The 24,805-nt window shown below is 40.2% G+C and overlaps 1 protein-coding gene across 7 annotated transcripts in view; it reads left to right on the forward strand.

Moving 5' to 3' along the window:
- unc80 (unc-80 homolog (C. elegans)) overlaps positions 1 to 24,805 on the forward strand; it is a 338,459-nt gene that overhangs the window by 255,161 nt on the left and 58,493 nt on the right. For all 7 annotated transcript variants that reach the window (XM_087988742.1, XM_087988738.1, XM_087988739.1 and 4 more), the window contains 8 exons: positions 854 to 948; positions 6,088 to 6,177; positions 7,279 to 7,380; positions 8,428 to 8,608; positions 10,441 to 10,706; positions 17,851 to 17,985; positions 18,796 to 18,934; positions 24,134 to 24,230. In XM_087988742.1, coding sequence (XP_087844868.1) covers positions 854 to 948; positions 6,088 to 6,177; positions 7,279 to 7,380; positions 8,428 to 8,608; positions 10,441 to 10,706; positions 17,851 to 17,985; positions 18,796 to 18,934; positions 24,134 to 24,230 — 1,105 coding nt within the window. The remainder of the gene's footprint in view (positions 1 to 853; positions 949 to 6,087; positions 6,178 to 7,278; positions 7,381 to 8,427; positions 8,609 to 10,440; positions 10,707 to 17,850; positions 17,986 to 18,795; positions 18,935 to 24,133; positions 24,231 to 24,805) is intronic.

Raw genomic sequence — 24,805 nt, forward strand, 5'->3', positions numbered from 1 at the left:
CATGTTGAAGTCATGATGTTGGAGTGCTGTTCCTGCCCTGCTCAGAGAGAATCTGCAGATACTGAAACTCTTGCATAGGCCTCCCCTGCATCAATGGTGATCCTTGACAGATTTAGAAGAATTGAAATGTCACTCCTAAAGTATTTGTTCGACACAATATTCTGACTGAGATGTGGTATTACCTTTTGAGGAAAGATTGAACAGGTAGGGCTGACAACCACTGGAGTTCAGTAGAATGAATGCTGATTTTATTGAAACATAGAAGATCCTGAGGGGCTTGACAGAATTGATGCTGAAAGGATACTTCTCTTCATGGGAGAGACTAGACCTGGGAGAAGGAATTTAAAAATAAGGAAAAGGAGATGCTGATGAGTTCTTTCTGTACAGTATGGTGAATCTGCTGAACACTCTTGTCCAGAGAGCAGTGGAGGCAGAATAAGATTCTTTGTGAACAAATATATTTGGATATAGGCAGGAACGCAAAGTTGACACCTCAATTGAATCTGTCATCATCTTAAGAAATGGTGGAGAAAGCATGATGGACTGAATGGCCTACGCTTCCTAACTCGTTTTCTGGAAGTCTGATTGTTGTGCTGAATGGGGACTGGCAGCATCTCTGTTAGAACTGGGATGTGAAAGAGTTAGCACTGTGTCAATTAAAAAAAAGACATAAAATTTTATCAAGGTACAAATCACTGTGGGTTTGTGAGCATCAGGTCACACGAGAGTTAAATGTACTGTACGAAAATGCTAATGAGTTTGATTTGTTTTTTTGATTTGGTGGCTGATTAGGAAATGTTGACATAATCAGTTTAGAGAACTGTTTAAATGTAGGACCTCATTGTCGCTCCAGGCACAAAGACTTTAGTTGTCCATGGACAAAATGAATGTGATATTCCAACGCAACTTCCTGTTCATGAGGATACACAGTTTGAAGCTGTTCTCAAGGTAAAAAGACCACGTTTATTTTTGAGTAATTTATTTTTTTCTGGTGACTTAATATTTTAATATTATTATGTTTATATCACATAAATGTAAGGTTCTTAATATGTATATGCAATATAATGAACATCTGCTGTGTGTGTTTGACTTTTATAAGGGCACGCCTGTTGCTAAGATGTATTGTTGAAAGCATGTCTGTTAATATGTTTACTTCATCAACATAATATGTCTTTTATGTGTTGTTTCTAACTCTATAATCATTTACTTCTTTCAGACATGTATTTATACCAAAATGTATTAGTCATTCAATTCTACTCTGTCAGATGTTTAAGAGCATCTTCTGTTTTTAATTTATGTTTCTGTGATTTATATCAGTCATAATCATATTTTTAAAAATCACAATTTCCACCTCTTGTGAATGTTAAGAGCCCTTCTGAAAGCCATTGTGTGGCCAAATACGATTTTTGGCTGTGAATGCTGAGCCCCCAAGAGATAATGAGGCTTGACCAAGCACATTTGAAATGAAAGCAGTCAGTCCAACGTTACATGTGTCACAGATAACCAAGAGGACAAACAATTGGGCTTTTGGGAGAGTGATCTTAAGAGGAACTTTCTTATGGCAATGATAGTAGGAAAATTATATAATTTGATGCAAACAGGAAGGGAGGGTTTGGAGATTATTCCTGACATGACACCTGGAAAACATGCACAGGAAAGATCCGAGATGACATGGGCATGAAATGTTAAATTGTGCTCTGGCCTCTCTACCAGACAGGCGGTGGAGAATAGAATCAGTGAAGAACGATTGTTCATGGTGTGTTCAATTCTTGGAATAAGAATGAAAGGAAGACAAGACAAATGTTGAACAGATTATAGATCCAATAATAAAGGAAAATAGTGGCTATTGACCACTGCGCTATCAATCGTCAAAGCTTTCTGTCAACAGTATGAAATGCTAATAATTTAGCCAATTCTCTCTCTAAAATATTAATTATTGCATGTCACCTGGAATTTACAGAATGCATGCGTGTTTTTAATTAACAGCTTTGAGCATTCTAAAACAACATTTGCCAGCTAAAGTTTTAATTGTGTGTAGTATGCCATTATGATAAAGATGTCACAGGACTGAAGGAGGCATTTGCCCATCACACCTGTGCTGGCCTTTTTGCAAAAGTACTGTATTTATTCTTCCATGGGATGTGTGCATCACTGACATTCCCAGCAGTTTTCGCCCATCCCTAATTGCCCAGGAACAGAGTTGCTGAGCTGTTTCAGCAGACAGTTAAGAATCAATTATATCTCTTAGGTTTGGGAATCACATGCAGACCAGGTAAGGAAGGACAGTTTAACAAAAGGATCATTGTGAACCATGAGTCTTTATGGCAATCATCAGTAATTGTCATGGTCAACGTTACTGTAGCTTGCTATATAATTCCACATTTCATTGATTAAATATAAATTTGCCCAGCTGCTGTATTCACAAAGCAGAATTATCAATTCAGTAATATTACCACCACACTAACTCCTCAAATTACTCCCTGTCTTACCTATAGCCCTGCAATTTTGCCTTTTCGGATAATAATTCAATTTCAGAATCTTTTCTGCATGCTTTCTTTGTATTATTCCTGATATGTAGTGCCCAGAATTGGATACAATATGCTAGTTAAGCCAAACCAGTGTTTTATTTATAATGTCCTTGCTATGCCTTTGCTAACAAAGTTTAAGGTATTGCATTTTTAAATAACTGCTTTCTGAACATGCACTGTTGCATTTAATAATTGGTGCACATTTACACCCAAGCCCTCTACTCCTGTATCTGCTTTAGAGTAGTATCCTTTATTTTGCTTTGGCTCCTCATGATCTTCCTATCAAACTGAATAACTAGGTATGTTGGCTCAGTACTTAGCATATTGCCTCACAGCACCAGGAACATGGACTTGATTCCACCCTCGGGCAACATGTCTGTGTGGAATTTGCACATTCTCCCCATTTCTGCCTGGGTTTCTCCTGCAGGTGAGGTGGATTAGCCATGCTGAAATGTGCAGTGTCCAGGGATGTGCCATGGTGGATTAGCCATGGGAAATGCAGGGTTGCTGGGATAAGGTGGGTCTGGGTGAGATGGGGTATGGAGGGTTGATGTTGACTCGATGGGTTGAATGGCCTGCTTCCACACTGTAGAGATTCTATAATAATTAAACTCATTAAATTTACTGCTATTTCCTCAACCATTTAACTAACCATTTGAAGTTTAAAAACATGTAAGTGAGTATCCAGAAGATAAGAATACCTCTCCAATATATTTTTTATTATTCATAACATAACTATGTTGGATGCCAGAAATACTCATTGTCTGTGGCGTCTTGTAGAATCATTGAATAGCAGCACAGTGGCTCAGTGGTTAGCACTGCTGCCTCACAACGCCAGGGACTCTGGTTTGATTCCAGCCTCGGATAACTGTCTGTGTGGAGTTTGTACATTCTCCCCATGTCTGCGTGGGTTTCCTCCGGGTGCTCTGGTTTCCTCCCATAGTCCAAAGATGTGCAGGTCAGGTGAATTGGCCATGCTAAACTGCCCATAGTGTTAGGTGCATTAGTCAGAAGGAAATGGGTCTGAGTGGGTTACTCTTCGGAAGGTCAGTTGGGCCGAAGGGCCTGTTTCCACACTGTAGGGAATCTAATCTAATTTAAACAGCAGAGGCTACTTGGTCTGTCCTGGCTCTTTAAGAGTCATACAACATGGAAACAGACCCATCAGTCAAACCACGCCATGCTGACCAAGTTTCCCAAGCTAAACTAATCCCACTTGCCTACATTTGGCCCACATCCCTCTAAACCTTTCCCATTCATGAACCTATCCAGGTGTTATTTACATGTTGTAATTGTACCTGCATCTAACACTTCTTCTGGCAAATTTATTTCTCATACGAACCACCCTGTGTGAAAATATTGCCCTTTGCAAAGAAATTCAGCAGAACCCACGTTGTGTTTCCCTCATGTCTCTGTATTTGTTGCTACCTGAAACGTGTTATCTAATTCCTTTTAGAAGATTGCTATGTGTATTTGTGTCCATTTTGTATCCAACACTTATCAGGCAATGTATCCTAATCATAACCATTCATCGCACAAAGCATTTTCTCTCTGGTTACTTTGCCAATCAAAGAACAGGCTGATTTTTTTTTGCTACTGAGGCAGGTAGCTCAAGTTTGAAAAATTACCACGATTTCATGATATTCACGACAAAGCAATGACTGGCATGTGCCACTCGGGGCTGTCTAAAAGGACCTTAGGCTAACTGGGACACTGCGTTTACTGGGACTTCATCCAATTGTTTTGTCAGACATTAGCTCCCAGCTCTCACTTCTACCCACACATGGGAACACATTCCAATTCATGACCTTCACCAGCTATTCTCCTACCAGCACTTATGGCAAGTTAATGCCAACACGTGTCCTAACTCATCATGTCCTGCCCTGACATTTTTCATGCTAATTCACCCAGTATTCATTATGGCCTGAGATGAAACAAAATAAAACTTTAAGCATCTAAATACACATTTCACTATACAAAAGCACTCATTCACAAAAGCCCATGCAAAATATTAAAATATCATGATTTGGAGGTGGCAGTGTTGGACTGGGGTGTACAAAATTAAAAATCACACAACACCAGGTTATAGTCCAACAGGTTTAATTGGAAGCACACTAGCTTTCGGAGTGCCTGATGAAGGAGTGGTGCTCCGAAAGCTAGTGTGCTTCCAATTAAACCTGTTGGACTATAACCTGGTGTTGTGTGATTTTTAACTTAATCCCTTATCAAAGCAAACAGTTGGATGCAAGACCTCACATCAAAGACAAGTAATCCTTTAATTGTCTGTTTGAGCTGACAATCAAACTGTGAACTGACAACACAACCTAACCAAACAGTGATATAGTGTTCAGTTGTGGAAAACAACCAAATATTAATAAAACTTCAGGTTATATCTGAAAACAGCTTTTGAAATATTGACATCAGATTTTTTTTAATCCAGACACAGGCTGCCAGTTTTTATTTTGAATCTTTACAAGGAGGAGACATTAAAATTATTTGACAATTTAACTGACCATATCTACCTTCAAAAACATATAAGACCCTTCTATGATTTGTAAGTTCCACTGGGATAAGGCTGCACTCTTTTGTGTGTAGACTCAGCACTGAGTTCAGGTAGCCTTGTTGAGATTGAATTTCCCGTATGTGGGTGTCCCTTCTGGCCCCTGTTTCTTTTGCCTGTCAAACTCTACCCCATGCCCAGCAAAATTAGGACCCATCAGAAATGGGGTGAGGATCACAGTCCCACTTCCCATTTTTAAAGGCTGCTGGAATCTTGGTGAATCTTAGAAATCTGTCCCAACAAGTCAATTTTGAAGGAAGAACAGATTCCCTGAATGAATATTTCCGCATGTAATCATGGGAACAAAAGTGCCAATGTTGAAACAACATTGAAGCAATATTTTTAGTTGAAGTGGCCGCACTATGAAGCGAAATGTATCAGATCCTTCCTTGCCTCCATACTCTGTCCGTCCCCACCCCACAACCCCTTCACCAGGAGAGACCAGGGCAGCTGATAAAATTATTTAACTCTGAGCCAAAATTTCAGCTGAGGCTCAGAATACATCATTATGATAAGCAGGAATCCTACCTTGCCATGAAGTGACCCAATTCTACAGCAGCAAAACATTTTAGCCAACTTGTCATTCAATCAAAAAAATTCTGGCATTAAAAAAAATCACAATTTTTAAAAGGTTTTTGAAATGTTAACTCACTGTCATTTCTCAGAGCATTCATTCGTTATTATCTTCATTGATACTGATCCTTGGCATAACAGAATCTGTCACCATTTTTGTGCAACTTAATTGCTTAATCAGATAAACTGTATCGTTATCAATTTTGGAAAGAGTAGTATATTGCTAGTGTTAAAATCTATTCTTTGGCCATTGCCTTTGTATTGCAGTATATTCGATATACGTCTGTGCTGTTGTATGTTTGTCACATAAATCAGACAAATTAACAAGATAACACATTCTGAACTTAGAAAGGATTCACTGTATTGTCTTTGCCTATGGTTTGTATAGGTTCCCATTCCTGAATTTGTTGCGTTATTTCTTTCTAGGAGTGCTTGGAATTTTTTAATATTCCTGAAGCTCAGTCAAACCACTACTTTTTGATGGATAAGCGTTGGAACCTGATACATTATGCAAAAGTAAGACACTGACATATTGTGCATCACAAATGTTAGATACCAAATTCTGCTTGAGGAAAGACATTGAAAAGAGAAGAACGACTCTCAAATTTTACAGATTGAATTGGCCAAACATTTATCATTGAAATAATATGTTTCCCACATGCTATAAGGTTTATCTGAAAAACGAACTATATGGGATACAAAGTCGATTTTGAGATAACAAAGACAAATTTGAGTAACTACATTTTATCACAGCTTTTTTGCTTTGCACTCATCAGGACAATTTTCAAGAAATGCCAACATAAAGGAAACATAACATTTATGCTGCCCAGGGAAAGAAAACTGATTGGTTGGCTATCAACATTGGTCAGAAACTGGACTGGACCAACCAGCTAAATACTGTGGCCATAGGACCAGTTCAGCAGCTATGGACCCTGCAACAAGTGACTTCTGACTCTCTTTAGCCTGTCGAAGAGATAAAAAAATAAAGAAGGTGCAGTGCAGCTGCAACAACACTCCAAAACTTGACACCTTCCAGGACACAGCAGCCCACCTGATTGGCACCACATCCATATTGTTCACTCCCTCCAACACTTGTGCTCAGTAGCAGCTGTGTATACATCACAGAAATTCAATAAGAACCCTTAAACTGTCCAAACCCATGACTGTCACTATCTAGAGGACAAGGGCAGCAGATATAAGGGGATACCACCACTTGCAAGTTCCCCTCCAAGTCACTGACCATCCTGACTTGGAAAGATAGCACCATTCCTTGAATGATAATGGATCAAAATCCTGGAATTCCCTCCCTAATAGCAGTGTGCAGTACATGAAATGGACTGCAGCAATTCAAAACATTTGTATACCATGCCCTTCTGAAAGGCAATTGGAGATGGGCAAAAATTGCTGGCCGAACCAGTGAGGCTCACATTCCCTGAATGAATATTAAAAAGTATACATTGATTAGTAGAGGCATTGCCTTGGAGAATGCTGTGCTAAGATAACTCGCGTAAATATGGGATATTCTCTGAGTAAATGGCTAAAATCTTCAACATACATTGTATATATAGTCACAGTATATGAAGATGTTCTGTACATTGTGGCTCAACTCTTTTACAGACGTACGTACGAGATATTTATCCATTTCGGCGATCAGTCTCACCACAGTTAAACCTTGTCCATATGCTTCCTGCAAAAGGGCAAGAACTGATCCAGAAACAGGTAAGGAAAAAGACATTTGAGATTTAACTTGCAATTCTTTGCACAGTTTGTCATGTTAAAGTATATTTGTGCAAAGGATGTGCTATTTATTTATTCACAGCTGTTGAAGGTGAGGAGTCTTTTAGGAGCCCCATGTGAAGAGGGCTGTTGTCTGTGATACCCCTTAGTACAAACAACTAGGACATGTCAGCAAGGTTTTCTTGCTGCAAATGATCCTGTTTACACCTTCTTCTTCACTGACAAAATACGATTGGAGAAGAGGGTGGTTGGATGGAAGAAGTGGTTGAATGTCCTCTTGATCTGTGCAACCAAATGGCCATTAATATTTCGTGATTATTCTGGTTTACTTTCTCTCTTGTAGTACAATAAAGATTGCAATTGATTAATTCTGAAGAATTTAATAGTCAGTGGTTCACTTTTGAGGTAATGCCACTGTAAAGGCTCCTTTTGGGGAAGTGATTTTTCAGTTGGGACATCTGTTAGCCTAGGTTGTTAGCACCCCTCTCTGCACATAATTCCGCAGGAAGGTCAGAAGAAAATGCAGGCAAATCAGAAAGAACCTTTAAAAATCCCTGCTGCCTGAGCATCTTCTGACACTGCACTGTTACTGCTGTTCCATCATGGTGCAGTCAATTATTTAAAAGCCTTTTAATTGCCATTTACTGCACAATTCTGTGTACTTGAAACAGAAGGTTTCTGGCAGCTCTGTGTCTTCACAAACTAGCTGACAGAGAAACAGCATTATCAGCTTCTCTTGAGCGTGGTCTTTCAATGTTTTGAGAACTCTAATCCCCCCGAGTGGCCTTTCCAGTTACTGGTTCTTGTAATAAATTAAAACATAGTATGTATCACACACATGGCTACTGATGCCAAATCAGGCACATTTACAAGGAATGTGGAGCCAGTATGGTCCTAATGGTTCTCTTTTTGGTAGTTTTTCTTTGATTCGGTGATCCACACCACATTCGAAGAATAATGGTTTTACCAAGCTGGATTCTGAAAGTGCATATTAATCTCTCAAGATCATAAACTTATTTTCTAATATAGGTCTTTACTCGGAAACTGGAGGAGCTCGGTCGGGTAATGTTTCTGATGTCACTTACGCAGCACATACCTTCCGCACACAAGCAATCCCATGTATCCTTGTTGCAAGAGGATCTTCTCAGGCTTCCATCATTTCCTCGAAATGCAGTTGATGCAGAATTTTCACTGTTCGCTGATCCTCAAGGTAACATAACTTTTCACGAGATGCTGAAACTTTGAACTGAATGCTTTCAAGCAAACACGTAACAGAGTGAATTTGTGTGGGATTGGATAAGGGCACTGCGCCTTATCCTAAACCAGCCTCTGAAACTTTTCTCACACGTGGCCTAAAAACACTCAACAGTTGCTGGTTGTAACAATGAACTACCTTGTCTGGGGAAATTATTACTTAAACAAATTACGTCAATCTCAATGAGTTTACCCAAACTGATAGTGCTGGTTGAAATATGTTGGTTAGACATCCATGCCTGTGGTATGATTTTGGGTCACCAGTCTCAGTATGAGGCTCACCCAGTATTGACCTTCAGCAGATACCATCAACCACCCAATGAGTGTCGCGATCACAGTCTGTGGAAATCTAAGGATACCAGTGGCCCAGGTTATTTCTGTAAGAACACACAATGTGGTTAAAATTGGATTCAGAGCCCTATGACCCAGCTTGTATTTTAAAGGAAATCAGCAACTCCTTCAGACAACAAAATGCTTTCAAAATATCACTGCCCTCTTGTTGGTGTTAAGAAAGCAGGAAGGCACTAAGCCCCCATTTTGAAGTGATTTACCCTGGTGATGAAAGTGAAAATTGGCACAGTTGTACCAGAGGGTGATGCAAGTCCACAGCACTATATTTTCAAATCTCAGGCTCCCATGTTAATGCTGCATACTCCAAAGTATGTTTGTACCATATGGATTATGTTGCGTTAATGTGGAGCATATCTTGATTTTTCAGTCCATCATCTTTTTCCCAGGCAAGAATTGACATCTCTTCAGAGGTTTGGCTTTTACAAATATGAGGAAATGATGGTTTATATTTGCAGCACCCAAACATTATATTAGAGAGAAAGAAGTGCAATCCTTTGCACAGTTGGGGCAGAATTTTGGATTCCACTCAGAAGGTGGGGGGGGGGGGGGGGGCGCAGAGATGGAAAGCCTGGAAATTGGGGAGAATAGCAGTCATGATGCCGACACATTCATGTCGCAAAGCAGTTTTTGGGTCTGTGCGGAATGGGAGGGGGAGTGAGTGGTAGGTGGTATAATGCCCAATTATGTAGCCTATTACCGCCACTCAGGAGAACTGAGCAGACATTTTGCTGACCTCCAAATCCGGGAGCAAAGCACATCCAGGGGATGGAAGCAGTAGACAGTGGGTGAGAGATCAGTACTCCATTCTACTTCACAACTAACAGTGCTTTTGTGTGCTGTAGCTGATAGACATCAATGGAGGGATTCTATGATCCAGCCTATCATCATTGTGAATTTCAGATTTTTACTTTCTCATCAAAGGGTGTCCTATGTTTAAGCACCTCCCTTTCTTTCATCCTCAAAGATCCCTGTTATTTTAAAGTTTAAGATTCATTCTCATTTTATCTCATTCAGAGGCTGAGGGTGTGGGACCCCCCTGGACCAAATCTCACTCTGCGATTCCAGCCCTGGCTTTCGCTACCTCTCGTATGTCTATAATCCCAGTATGGGACCCGCAAAATTGCAAGACACAAAATAGTCACCCTGCATCAGCTAGGAATGGTCCTGATCTCATTGTAGGGCTTAATGCTTTTTACGGTATTGCCTGATATGTTTAACCAACCTGTTCAAATGTGTTATTGTATATCTCTGGAGAAATTGTATATGGACCTTTGGTTCAGAGGTAGGGACACCACCATAAGAGCTCACAGCTATTTGTACTAGTTGCCATTTGTGCACTCAATGCTTTTGTTCATCAATATTTCAGAAGGTTAAGATAAAATAATCTTCAGGATGAGGTGCCAGACATTAAGGTGAAATCTTTTATCATTTTGTCAGGTAAAGAATTATTTGGACTGGATACCCTTCACAAGAGTATGTGGATCAAACTATTGGAGGAGATGTTTTTGGGTATGCCCAGCGAATTTCCCTGGGGAGATGAGATTATGCTCTTCCTGAACGTCTTTAATGGGGCTTTAATCCTTCATCCCGAAGATAGTGCGTTGCTTCGTCAATATGCTGCTACAGCTATCAATACTGCAGTGCACTTCAACCATCTTTTTTCTCTGAGTGGCTATCAGTGGATCCTTCCTTCCATGCTTCAGGTAAGTTTATTTTGACAAGTACTAAGTGGCTTACTAGAGTCAATAGTTATTTGCAATTATTTTACTTGTGGTTGAAAATATGTCGTGAAAGTAAAATGTCTTCACAGCCATGTCGCGTTCCTTTCTTAAAAATACTTCCAATCTTTCACTTGTGGTTTGAGATCCAGATTTCATTTGGAAGTCCAGTCTAACCTGATGAGACTTAAGCTCTGAGTTTAGATGTGTACATCTGGTATTGGTGTGGATCCAGATCCCCAATACTTTTTCTCTGGCCATCCAACAATTTAAACATGGTGGGAAAATGATGTGGGATTGATCAGTTTTGCTCTTAGCATTTGTTGCAGCAGTGTGGAACTTTAATCATATTTCAATTCAGCAGGGTTATCACCTGGCTTAAAACACATGTGGAACACCTGCCTGTTGAGGAAGCTGCCTGACTGTCATTTCCATTGAATATCCTGGAATTTTGTTTTTATAAACAGTCAGTGGGTTCACAATGCTAGTTTTATACTTGGGCTGCAAACTGAATACTCACTCCATATTATTTCACCCCTCCCACTGATCCTCTAGTGGATTTAACGAGAGGCTGGAGACATCAACAATCACTTACTTTTACTTAATGTATTTAACATACAAAAACATCTTAAAGTGCAATAAAAAGGGCATCCAGTCAATGTAGAAGACTTTAGGCTTAGAGTGAAGTAAACAAAAACTTTGTGAAAGAAGTGAGGTTTAAGCAGGATGTACAGAGTAAGGGGCAGAGCAGATTACAGAGTTTTTGCAGAGCACACGGCCTAGATGATATGAGGTGTGCCGGTGAGAGGGAGAAGGAAGTGACTTACATAAAAAGTTAGGGTGTGAAGAAACTTTACTGATAAAGATATTAAAAATCCTTTTGATCTGAAACTCCTTATATGTTATGTTTGCACTGTTGCTTTGTTTAAGCAGTGGAGGAAGTCTGTTTGTAGATGGGCTTATTTACAAAGTGAGATTCAGCTGGTAGTTGGGTTTGTGGAGTTGTGACAAGTTGTGGATGAGATCAGCCTGACAACAACTAACGGAATTATTCAGCTACCGTGGAACCACTAGGGTCGCAAGTGATACTGGCAGTAGCCTTTGGAAACAGGAATGTGGTGTACCTTTTCTGTCCAACAAATTACCTAAAGCTTGAAGAAAGCTAATTTATTGACTGTCATCGCTTGCTGTAATCTGTAGCTTTTGCCCAGTAATCAAGAGACTTTGCAGTCAATGTGCCTGTCACGCACTGCCTCCTGTGAACAAGTGGAAACAGCCCTGTGCAGTGGGGTCATTGAACCGCTTTCCCAGTTATTCTTCTGCTTTGCCATTATCACCAATGCTTTTTGTCCGTGTGTATGTGTAGAAACGTTTTATAGGGTTGAGACTTTTATTAGTGAAGTTGTACATTCTCCGTTCTTTACCTGTGGTGAGAATTTATTTTTAACAAGTTCTTCGTGTCCCTTGGTTTGGTTTTAAGTACAGATATTTGATCCGTGCTTTCTATTAATTTGTTTTGGAGGAACCAGTGTTGGACTGAGGTAGACAAAGTCAAAAATCACACAACACCCAGTTGTAGTCCAACAGACTTATTTGGAAGCACTAGCTTTCAGAGTACTTTGTGACATCTACCTGACGAAGGAATAGCGATCCAAAAGCTAGTGCTTCCAAATAAACCTGTTGAACTATAACCTGGTGTTGTGTGATTTTTAACTTCTATTAATTTGAGTCTGAGAGGCAGGTAAATTGGGAAAAAAAACTTAAACTTTGATAATGGGGTTTGATCTGTGTGTAGTGCAGTGAGGAATAACACCAGTAAGTCCAACATTTGCTGCCATCCCTAATTACTCTTGATGGGGTAGCTCACAGTGCTATTTCAAACAGCAGTTTAGAGTCAACCATGTTGCTGTGGGTCTGAAGTCACACGTAGGCCAGACCAGGCAGTGACCTATAGGACATTAATAAACCAGATGGGTTTTTATAACAATTGATAGTTTCATGGCCACCATTCTTGAGACTAGCTTTCAATTCCAGGTTTATTAATCTAATTTGAATTCCACAAGTTGCCATGGTGGAATTGTTGTACATATCACTAGACCAATAGTTTGGATCTCTGGATCACTAGTCCAGCAACATTACCATAACACTTCCATTTCCCACTAAAGATGATTACAGATCTCAAATTAATTCAAGGGCATGAAAATATTTAAACACAAAGGTAAGAATGTTAAATGTGAAATCCTTGTGAACAGGAGCTTATGTTGGTTCGCAAGGAAAAGCTGATGCATAAGAGGGAGTTGATGTGGGTAAGGATCTGTACAGAGAGTTTCGTATGATCAGGAGTTCAGAGGACAGATTGGAAATGATTAACCAAGTAAATGTTGGAATAGTTCTGTCTGGAGGTGGTTAAAAAAAATTGAGCATGTGCTTCAGGGAATGTTGGTGTGGGAGTGATAAGGTAGTAATGCAGCAATATTCTGAAGATTGAAGGAAGTTGTTTTTATCATTGACAGGATATTGGGTACTAAGTACACCTTGAGATCATTATGGGTGCCCAATTTATACTCTCACTGGATATGGGCATCGCACCTAGTCTGGGTCTAGGAGATTGTCTGTGTGGTATGATTCAGTGAGTGCGACTGTTGCCTTATTAATCTGTGTGATAACTCTCCTAATTTTAGCATAGGGCACAGATGTTAGCAGGATGCAAGTTCAGCCAGTCAGGAGTGCCTTTGTCATTTCCAGTTCTCGGCTGATAGTGGGTGGTGTGTCTGGTTTCATTCCTTTCTCACCTTAAAGCAACTTGTTCCAGTGGCTTGCTCAGTCATTTCAGAGTCAACCACATTGTTTTTTGCAGGCACATGTAGACCGACCAATATGGTCATTTTTATTGCTAAATCTAACTTTAATTGCAGCTTTCAGATAATTGAATTTAAATTCTTCAAAATGCTGAACCCATAAATGCTGGAGATGGGCCAAGAGAAAAGCAAAAGGGAAATTGGGAACTGGTAATGTCACTGGACTAGTGATCCAGAGATCCAAACTATTGGTCTAGTCATATGTATGAAAATCCCACCATGGCAACTGGTGAAACGAGTCTCAAGCATCATGGCCATGAAACTATCAATTGTTGTAAAAAAAATCCTAATGGTTTATTAATTTCCTTTAGGTCACTGTCTGGTCTGACCAACATGTGATTTCAGACCCACAACAACATGGTTGACTCTGAACTTCTGTTTGAAATGGCACTGTGAGCCTCCCACTCGAGCAATTAAGGATGGGCAGCAAATATTGGATTTACTAGTGTTATTCCTCACTGCATTACACACCAGAGATCAAGTCCCATTATCAAAGTTTACGTTTTTTTTCCCCAGTTTATCCACTTTTCAGACTCAAATTAATGGAAAACGTGGACCAGGTTTCTGTGCATAAGAACAAATCAGGCTTAAGAAGAACTTGCTATAAATAAATAGGCAAAATAAACATCCGAATGCAAGCAGTATTATATGATAGACATTAGTGTCAACAAAAAGGAATTAATGCTGCTGACTGTGTTGAATTGATTAACTAAATGACTGAGTAAATATAAAGGTGGCACAGGTAGAAGCTGATTACCAAATTGTTTATAAACTCTAACCACAAGGAAATGTGTCTTAAGTCCTATTTCACCATCAAGCTTGGGTCTATGTTGACATTGCCTATGGTTGCAAAGGCGAAGTTCAGAAAGTAAGGGATTTTTTTTAAGATAGAATATTGGAATTTGAGTTACTTTTAAGAGCAATGGATGAAACAAGCCAAATGTCTGTTATTTCCCACTGATGTGCTATGAAGCTGAGCCTTTTGGCCAAAGGCAAAATGAAATACATATATAAAAATGGGTTACAATCTCAGCAAAGGGAAAATAAGGTATGGTCTTGGCACTTTTGCTTCCTGCCTGAAGCAAGATCAGGTGTAAAGTATTTTCAGAGCTTGGAGGCTCAGGAATTTGACAAGGAGTAATGTTTGGATAATCTACTAACATTTGTCACAATTGCTAAGAAAATCTGTTAAATGCACACAAGGCATGCTCATACTTTGATAAACTTAGAAAGCTACCAAAGATTCTATTGAAGAATATAAAACAGAATTTAATAGACTATAATCAATCTTATAAAATCTTACTTTTAAATCCTGATCTCAGTAATTACATGTAAACTGTTGGACTAATCTGAAGTGTTGAACATGGAAAGATTCCAATCTAACTTGAGTTAGATTGACAGAAAGTAGCACACTTTGAAACAAATTCCCAAAGCCTTAACAAAACATTCTACGAAAAATTCACTCCCAGCAAATTTCTTGGCTCCAAAAGTGTGTCCAATAGTTACACAAAGAATGCAGGAGTCAATGGCAGTGCTAATGTGAGACCAGCGCAGCAGGTCAGGCAGCATCAAAGGAGCAGGAGAATCGACGTTTCGGGCATAAGCCCTTTTTCAGGAATGAGGAGGGTGTGCCAAGCAGGCTAACATAAAAGGTAGGGAGGAGGGACTTGGGGGAGGGGCGTTGGGAATGCGATAGGTGGAAGGAGGTTAAGGTGAGGGTGATAGGCCAGAGAAGTGGTGGGGGCGGAGAGGTCAGGAAGAAGATTGCAGGTCAAGAAGGCGGTGCTGGGTCCCAGGGTTAGGACTGAGAAAAGGTGGGGGGGAGGGGAAAAGAGGAAGCTGGAGAAATTTGCATTCATCCCTTGTGGTTGGACGGTTCCTAGGCAGAAGATGAGGCGCTCTTCCTCCAGGCATCGTGTTGCCATGGTCTGGCGATAGAGGAGGCCAAGGACCTGCATGTCCTTGGCGGAGTGGGAGGGGTCCTTGGTCCTTGGCCTCCTCCATCGCCAGACCATGGCAACACGACGCCTGGAGGAAGAGCTCTTCCACCTAGGAACCCTCCAACCACAAGGGATGAATGCAGATTTCTCCAGCTTCCTCATTTCCCCTCCCCCCACCTTTTCTCAGTCCAAACCCTTGGACCCAGCACCACCTTCTTGACCTGCAATCTTCTTCCTGACCTCTCCGGCCTATCACCCTCACCTTAACCTCCTTCCACCTATTGCATTCCCAATGCCCCTCCCCCAAGTCCCTCCTCCCTACCTTTCATGTTAGCCTGCTTGGCACACCCTCCTCATTCCTGAAGAAGGGCTTATACCCGAAATGTCGATTCTCCTGCTCCTTTGATGCTGCCTGACCTGCTGCGCTTTTCCAGCAACACATTTTTCAGCTCTGATCTCCAGCATCTACGGTCCTCATTTTCTCCTAATGTGAGACCACCCAGACATAGACTGAAGATGTCAATACAAAAGGAGAATCATAGCTCAGAACATTAAGAACTGAGATAAATTAGGCAATTATAACAATAGAAATTATGCAACTGTAGTAGAATGAACCTCAAATGGCTAACCTACTTATGGCTAACACGTACTTCAAATGAAACTCAAAATACCATGTGAAATTTTTTTTGAGTCAGACTTGAGTTGCTAGATCTGTTTGAATCTGTCCCATTTGGCCTATGGAGTGTGACAACACAATGGATGATACTCCCAATGTGATTTTGTCTCCACAAGGACTGTGCAGCAGTCACTCTTACTGATATTGTCATGGACAGAAGTATCTACAGCCAACAGGTTGTTGAGGACGAGGTCATGTATGCATTTCCCTCTTGTTAATTCCCTCACCACCTGCTGAAGACTCAGTCTGGCTGCTATGTCCTTCAGGACCTGATCAGCTCGATCAGTAGTGCTGCTGCTGAGCCATTCTTTGTAGTGGACATTGAATAAAACAGAAGACTATGCAAACTTTGGGAACAACATTGGGACTGCAATATTAATGCTAAATTATAATAAGCAAATAAAGCATTTTGCCAAACTATTCCTTCGGTCTTTATGTTCTTTGTTGATACCTGTAGAACTAGGCCAAGTCACCTTCAGCTGTTTCAACCACAAAATCCTTATTTTCATCATAAGATTGCTGATCATGGCACAATGTTCAGTGCCATTTGCAATTCTTGAGTTAATGAAGGAGTCCTGCCCCTGCATGCAGCAAGATATGGCCAGTTTTCAGGCATGGGCTGAAGTAGCATTAACATTTCATTGCCTTTCAGCTGTACTTACTTCAATTTGTTTGACACAATCAGCACAGTATATTCAACAAAAACTCATCAGTTTGTTCCCAAGACTAAATAATGACAGAATTTATTTTCTTCTTGTTCTTTGGTTTCAGGCTCTGTGCTGTGTCCGAGGTACATAAGATACTAATAATTAATGACATGGTCATTTCTTACAAAGACAATAACGTCGGTACTCTAATGTCTCAATGGCTCAGTTGGAAGCACTAACGAGATAGTCATGAGTTCAAGTCCTGCTCCAGAGATTTGAGCACAAGGATTTATATCGTTAATTCTTTTGGAGATATTCTCATTCAGAAGTCATATTAACCCAAGACCCTTTTTGTGCTTTCATGTGAAGTTAATGCATAAATTTGTCAAACATTCTACATTTTGTTTCCAAACAAACCCCTGTTTTGACACTGCTCTAAGTGAAATGGCTGTACACTCATTAATTCTCTTTGTAAGCTCTCATTCTAGCAAGACAACCCACTAATGGATAACAGTAAATGTATGCTTCAAGTAACAATATTAGGCAAAAAAAAATCAGTAGGCATTCAACTCAGGTGATTGGATAAAAATGATCCTCTTAGTCCCCTGAAGAGGTGCAGAGGTATAATCCGAGTTCTGCAGTCAATATTTATCCCTCAGTCAACATCACTTAAAAATGATTATATTGCCAGTATTTCATTGCTGTTGTGGAAGGTTCCAGTGTACAGATTGACTGCTGTTCTTCCTTACTGCAAGAGTGACTACAAATTTAATGAGTGTCATAACTCAAACATTCTTTGGAGCATTTTGAGGTCCTGCAATGCAGTACATAAATGCATTTCTCTCCTTAGAGAGAAACAATGTAAAGAGTATAACTTCCCAACTGAAATCATGCATGCAAATTGAATCTTACGATACTATACATATACTATATATGTTCATCATGGGCTATATAAAGTATGTGCTTTTTGCTTGTATTCACATTGTTTTAAAATATTCCCTCCCACAGGTCTATGCTGATTATGAAAGCAATCCATTGCTACGCCAAGCAATTGAATTTTCTTGTCGACAGTTTTATATTTTGCATCGAAAGCCTTTTATTCTCCAATTGTTTGCGAGTGCAGCACCCTTACTGGAGTTCTCAGTAAGTAGATAAGATTCACCTTGTGTTCCATCTCTCTCCAATTGGCTCCACATATTAATTCAAATCTGTCTTTAAGTATTGCACAATTATAGTGGGCAAGGCTATTGGATGACAGTAAGGAATAAGAGTAGGCCACCAGGCCCTTCAAAGCCTGCTTCCCCACTCAATAAGGTCAAGGCTGATCTGAAATATTTAATGATACAGCATCCGCCACCTTTTGAGGAAGGGATATCTAACAATATAATCCAGATCATTTGTCATCAAAGTATTCTATCCAGCTAATGTATAATTTTGATGCTAAAATACAATGGGCCAGATTTTCCAGGGTGTGGCAACCTCTTGTGGCACAGTGGTAGTGTCCCTACCCCTGAATGGGAGGTCTGGGTTCAAGTCCCACCTGCTCTAATGCTATGTGCGGAGGAACCTCGGTTATCCGGCAATCGATTATCCGAATTTCGGATTATCCGGCAAGATTGCAAGGTCCCGATGCTTGGCTAATCAGCATTCAATTAACTGAAGGAAATACTCCCCACCGTGACCTTAAGATAATCGAGGTTCCTCTGTAACATCTCTAAACAAGTAGATTAGGGAAAAATAGGTTAACATTTTTTTAAAAAGCTGATTAGATGGGCCCTCTTGTGGCACAATGGTAGTGTTCCTAACCCGGGGACCTGAAGGCATGGGTTCAAATCCCACTTGCTCCAGAGTGTATAAGAACAAGTTGATTAAAAACATAAGTTAATAAAAGAAAATTAGTGATGGAAGGAAAAATTGTATCAAAGAAAACTAGCATTTGGTTTTTGTACTTAGGATGTTACAACGAGTGGATCGGCCAAAGGTGTGTCTTCTCAATGTCTGTTTGACCTTTTGGTGTCTTTGGAGGGTGATACACAAGATACGTTGGATGTACTGGAATTAGTGAAAGCTGAGAAACCACTCAAATCTCTTGGTAACCTTACTGAAATTTATTACAATAATGTTTTATGCAGTGGAGGTATGTTGCAGTGCACAGTGACATTATATGATTAGTATTGAGAATAATCCCACTTAATGAACTGTGGTGTTTATAAGAATTTAATATATTGCAATCCTTTTTTCTGAAGGGAAAGTATATATCCAAAAAACAAATCTGATCCAAGTACTTTTCTCATCAGCATTAAAATTAATTGTGATATCATGCAAACTAACAATGCATCCAGATTATTAGAGTGTAACAAACTCTTAGATTAAATTTATTTAATTGATTTTACTTATTGTCAGCATTTATTCTCAGATTTCCCTTTCACTAAGAATTGTTACTTTCTTGATTCTCTGTTCCTTAGTGTTAGAAACGAAAATCGCTTCTCAATAATCGCTCTAGACAAATTCAGGAAAACAAAGTTTTATTAACAAGTCAAGTCTGCAGAGTCGGGCACCCTTAAAGAAAAGGCGCGCTGAGGCTTACAAAGTCTCCATTATTTATAGGACAAGTCCCTCCTCTCCTTGGCTCCAACAAGCCATGAGGTTCACATTCTTAAAAACATCATTATTTTTATCACAAAGTCTGCAACAAAAGGCTCCAGAGTCTCCAAAGTTTGTTGTTTTTCTCACCCTGTAGTCTTATCAGTCAAAAGCTTTAATTTGAAACAGATGTCTCAAGTTGTTCCCCCATCCTGGAGTCTTATCAGTCAGGGACTCATCCTTCACAGCTGTGTGAATGGCTTCATTAATCAAGAGCCTGCTTGCTTTTACTATAGCTCACAAATTGTCAGCGTTCTGCACAATTTAAACTACTCTACTTTTGAGTATATAAAATGGTTGTTAGAAAAGAAACAAAGGTTCTGTCTTTTATTATAGATCAGTCTGTGGTCCAGGCACATCTTAAAGTTTAAACCGAAATTACCTCTCACACTTAGCTTCTCATTAGCTGCTAAAACTGTACTTACTACATTTTAATTCCAAAAGCAAAGATTTAATTGCAGTCAGGCAATTCCTGCTTGATATCCTGAAAAGTAGTTTCTGTGCAGGTTTATTACTTCAGATTGATCCAAAGTTTGATGCTTGATGCTTCAAAACTGGCAAACTATTTACCCAATGATTTTTCATACACAAAGTGAGGGGTGGGGAATATGTGTCAGGTCGTGGCATCCCATTGAAGGTAATGGAAATGGTGCGTTACAATCCATTGGATGAGGAGACTGATGGGGAGGTAAGTGAGGGCCAGAGGGACCCTATTGTTGTTGTGGGAGGGGAGGGAAGGGATGAAGGCCAAGGTATGGGAGATTGGTTGACCACAGAAGCGAGTCAAACAGTCAGGGCCGGCAGGGACAAGGTAGGACTAATAAATTAAACTACATATATTTCAATGCAAGGTGCCTAACAGGGAAGGCAAATGAACTCAGAGCATGGTTAGGGACATGGGACTGGGATATCATAGCAATTACAAAAACATGGCTCAAGGATTGGCAGGACAGGCAGCTTAATGTTCCAGGATACAAATGCTATAGGAAGGATAGAAAGGGAGGCAAGAGAGGGAGAGGGGGTGGCATTTTTGATAAGGGATAGCATTACAGCTGTGATAAAGGAGGATATTCCCAGAACTACATCCAGGGAAGTTACTTGGGTGGAACTGAGAAATAAGAAAGGGATGATCACCTTATTGGGATTGTATTAGAGACTCCCTAATAGTCAGAGGGAAATTGAGAAACAAACTTGTAAGGAGATCTCAGCTATCTGTAAGAATAATAGAGTGGTTATGGTAGGGGATTTTAACTTTCCGAACATAGACTGGGACTGCCACAGTGTTAAGGGGTTAGGTGGAGAGGAATTTGTTAAGTGTGTACAAGAAGGTTTTCTGATTCAGTATGTGGATGTAACTACTAGAGAAGGTACAAAACTTGACCTACTGTTGAGAAATAAGGCAGAGCAGGTGACTGAGGTGTCAGTGGGGTAACACTTTGGGGCCAGCGACCATAATTCTATTAGATTTAAAATAGTAATGGGAAAAGATAGACCAGATCTAAAAGTTGAAGGTCTAAATTGGAGAAAGGCCAATTTTGATAGTATTAGGCAAGAACATTCAAAAGCTGATTGTGTGCAGATGTTCACAGATAAAGGGACAGCTGGAAAATGGGAAGCCTTCAGAAATGAGATAACGAGAATCCAGAGAAAGTATATTCTTGTTAGGGTGAAAGGAAAGGCTGGTAGGTATAGGGAATGCTGGATAACTAAAGATCAGCAAGGCGGCCTTTGTGTGGAGCCGCAGAAAATGGGGGCGATGCTAAATGAGTATTTTGCATCAGTATTTACTGTGGAAAAGGATATGGAAGATATAGAAAGTAACAAAATAGATGGTGACACCTTGCAAAATGTCCATATTATAGAGGAGGAAATGCTGGATGTCTTGAAACGCATAAAAGTGGATAAACCCCCAGAAGCTGATCACCCTAGAACTCTGTGGGAAGCTAGAGAAGTGATTGCTGGGCCTCTTGCTGAGATTTTGTATTATCGATAGTCACAGGTGAGGTGCCGGAAGACTGGAGGTTGGCTAACGTGGTGCCACTGTTTAAGAAGGGTGGTAAAGACAAGCCAGGGAACTATAGACCAGTGAGCCTGACGTCAGTGGTAGGCAAGTTGTTGGAGGGAATCCTGAGGGACAGGTTGCACATTTATTTGGAAAGGCAAGAACTGATTAGGGATAGTCAACACAGCTTTGTGCATGGGAAATCATGTCTCACAAACTTGATTGAGTTTTTTGATGAAGTAACAAAGAGGATTGATGAGGGCAGAGTGGTAGAAGTGAGCTATATGGACTTCAGTAAGGCATTCGACAAAGTTCCCCTGGGAGACTGGTTAGCAAGGTTAGATCTCATAGAATACAGGGAGAACTAGCCATTTGGATACAGAACTGGCTCAAAGGTAGAAGACAGAGGGTGGTGGTGGAGGGTTGTTTTTCAGACTGGAGGCCCGTGACCAGTAGAGTGCCACAAGGATTGGTGCTGGGTCCTCATTTGGATGCGAGCATAAGAGGTACAGTTAGTAAGTTTGCAGATGACACCAAAATTGGAGGTGTAGTGGACAGCAAAGAAGGTTACCTCAGATTACAACATGATCTTGATCAGATGGGCCAATGGGCTGAGAAGTGGCAGGTGGAGTTTAATTTAGATAAATGCAAGGTGCTGCATTTTGGGAAAGCAAATCTTAGCAGGACTTATACACTTAATGGTAAGGTCCTAGAGAGTGTTGCTGAACAAAGAGACCTTGGAGTGCAGATTCATAGTTCCTTGAAAGTGGAGTCACAGGTAGATAGGATAGTGAAGAAGGTGTTTGGTATGCTTTCCTTTATTGGTCAGAGTATTGAGTACAGGAGTTGGGAGGTCATGTTGTGGCAGTACAGGACATCGGTTATGCCACTATTGGAATATTGTGAGCAATTCTGGTCTCCTTCCTATCGGAAAGATGTTGTGATACTTGAAAGGGTTCAGAAAAGGTTTACAAGGATGTTGCCAGATTTGGAGGATTTGAGCAATGGGGAGAGGCTGAACAGGCTGGGGCTGTTTTCCCTGGAGTGTCGGAGGCTGAGGGGTGACCTTAGAGAGGTTTACAAAATTATGATGGGCATCGATCGGATAAATAGACAAAGTCTTTTCCCTGGGGTTGGGGAGTCCAAACGAGAGGGCATAGGTTTAGGGTGAGAGGGGAAAGATATCAAAGGGACCTAAGGGGCAACTTTTTCACGTAGAGGGTGATACGTGTATGGAATGCTTCCAGAGGAAGTGGTGGAGGCTAGTACAATTGCAACATTTAAAAGGCATTTGGATGGGTATATGAATAGGAAGGGTTTGGGGGGATATGGGCTGGGTCTGGCAGGTGGGACTAGATTGGGTTGGGACATCTGGTTGCATGGACAGGTTGGACTGAAGGGTCTGTTTCCATGCTGTACATATCTATGACTCTATGACCTCTAAGAGCCCTGTTAACCACGGCAGCAGGGAATCCTCAGTTGAGGAAAAAAGCTGGACATTTCTGAGGACCCTTATAGAATGTGGCATTGAGATAACAGATGCGATGAAGACGGAGAAACTGAGAGAGTGGGATGGAGTCCTTACAGGAAGCAAGGTGTGAGGATGTAAGGTCAAGGTAACAGTGAGGTTCTGTGGGTTTGCAGTGTGTATCAGTGGCCTTTTATGCTTTTATGAAACAACTAATGAGACAATGTCTCAATTAATAAAACACACTTACACTTTCTTAACCACCTTATTGACCTGTCCTGCTACCTTTGTATGGACGTACGTTCCAAGGTCCCAATATTGTTCTACAGTACTCTGAAACCTCCTATTTTTGTCTTTTTTTTATCCTTTGCTGCTGCACTCTCGGAAATGCATTGCCTGGGCCAACTGCACAGACCCTTACATCTAAAGTTTTCATTCTGACTATCAACCACACAGCCAATTTTCATATCTGCAAACTTATTTATCATATGTTCTACATTAGGGTCTAAAGCATTAATGTAGACTACTAAAAGCAAGGGACAAAGTCCTGAGCCTTGCAGAGTCCAACTGTTAATATCCTTCAAGTCAAGAAATGCACGTAATCACAAATTACCATTTACATCTTGCCCCAAAGTAGCAATCCCATATGTCTGCTACCCTTGTTCTAGTAAGTATAGGTCAGGTGATTCAAAGATGCAGTTGAAGGATTCTTTGCAAACAGATTAAGTGCATTGTGTCAATGGTGCACACTGTTGACAATGTGTACTGCTGGTGGAGAAGTAGATTTTTGGGGTGGTAAGTGGGTTTGCCAATTAAGCATGCTGCTTTGTCCTGGATGGTGTTGAGCCAAGTAGTCCATTAGACCTCTGACATGTGCCTTGTAAATGGTGGACAGGATCTGAGCAATTGGAGTGAGTTAATCACCACAGAGTTACTGACCTACTTTGACATTTGTAAGGACATTTTTTCATTTTAATTTCTGGTAATTAGTGATTGTTCTGGAATAAAACAGGAGTTTTTTTTATCATTTTCAAATCACTAGTCAATTAAAATATTGCTGAGCAAAATTAGTAAAATTCTAAGTTTCCAGGCTTACTTAAATGACAATTAAATCATGTAAAATGAGCACCAGTGTAGCAAACTTGACTTAAACAATATTTTTTTTCATGTTCTTCTAGATTTCTGCTATGGAAATGAAGATCTTGCCTTCTCTATCAGTGAAGCTATAAAGCTATGTGTTACTGTAGTTGCATACGCACCGGAATCACTTAGAAGGTACAGGAATGTTACTTCAGACATAAATTTAGAAATAATGTTTCTTTCATAAATACCTTCACATTATGTGAATTATATCGCCAGAAAGCAAAGCTCGTACTAAAAATTGAAGAAATATGAAATTGAAATTGAAGCATATAACACTCAAGTAAGTTATACATTTGTCAGACTGAGCCGAAAAGGAGAAATTACACAGACGTGTAGGATTAGTGATGAATTGTGAACTCATTATTTCGTGCAATAAAACAAAACAAAATTAAGTGTTCAGTAAACTGTGGCATGGATTATGCGGGAAAATATCCTGATATCTGATAATCTGTCATTATTCATACACAAATCTGCCTGCAGTTATGGTGAGGGCGTGACACCTCATGAACTGGCCGATTTGCATTGCTCAACCATATGCTAAATACTCTCACTTCACGTTCCTGAGACCATTCTGAAGTTGCTGCATCTGCACATTAATGACCTTTGAAACATGCAGCAGAAACCTGAATCTAGTAACTATCTGCCTATGCATTGCCAAATATGCTGACTTACCCAGAAGGTGAGCAATTATAAGACTTCCATTCCTT

The sequence above is a fragment of the Chiloscyllium plagiosum genome, unplaced genomic scaffold (genome assembly GCF_037043375.1).
Source record: "Chiloscyllium plagiosum isolate Xiang-an unplaced genomic scaffold, Cpla_swu_hap1 HiC_scaffold_7, whole genome shotgun sequence".
Classification (NCBI taxonomy): domain Eukaryota; kingdom Metazoa; phylum Chordata; class Chondrichthyes; order Orectolobiformes; family Hemiscylliidae; genus Chiloscyllium; species Chiloscyllium plagiosum.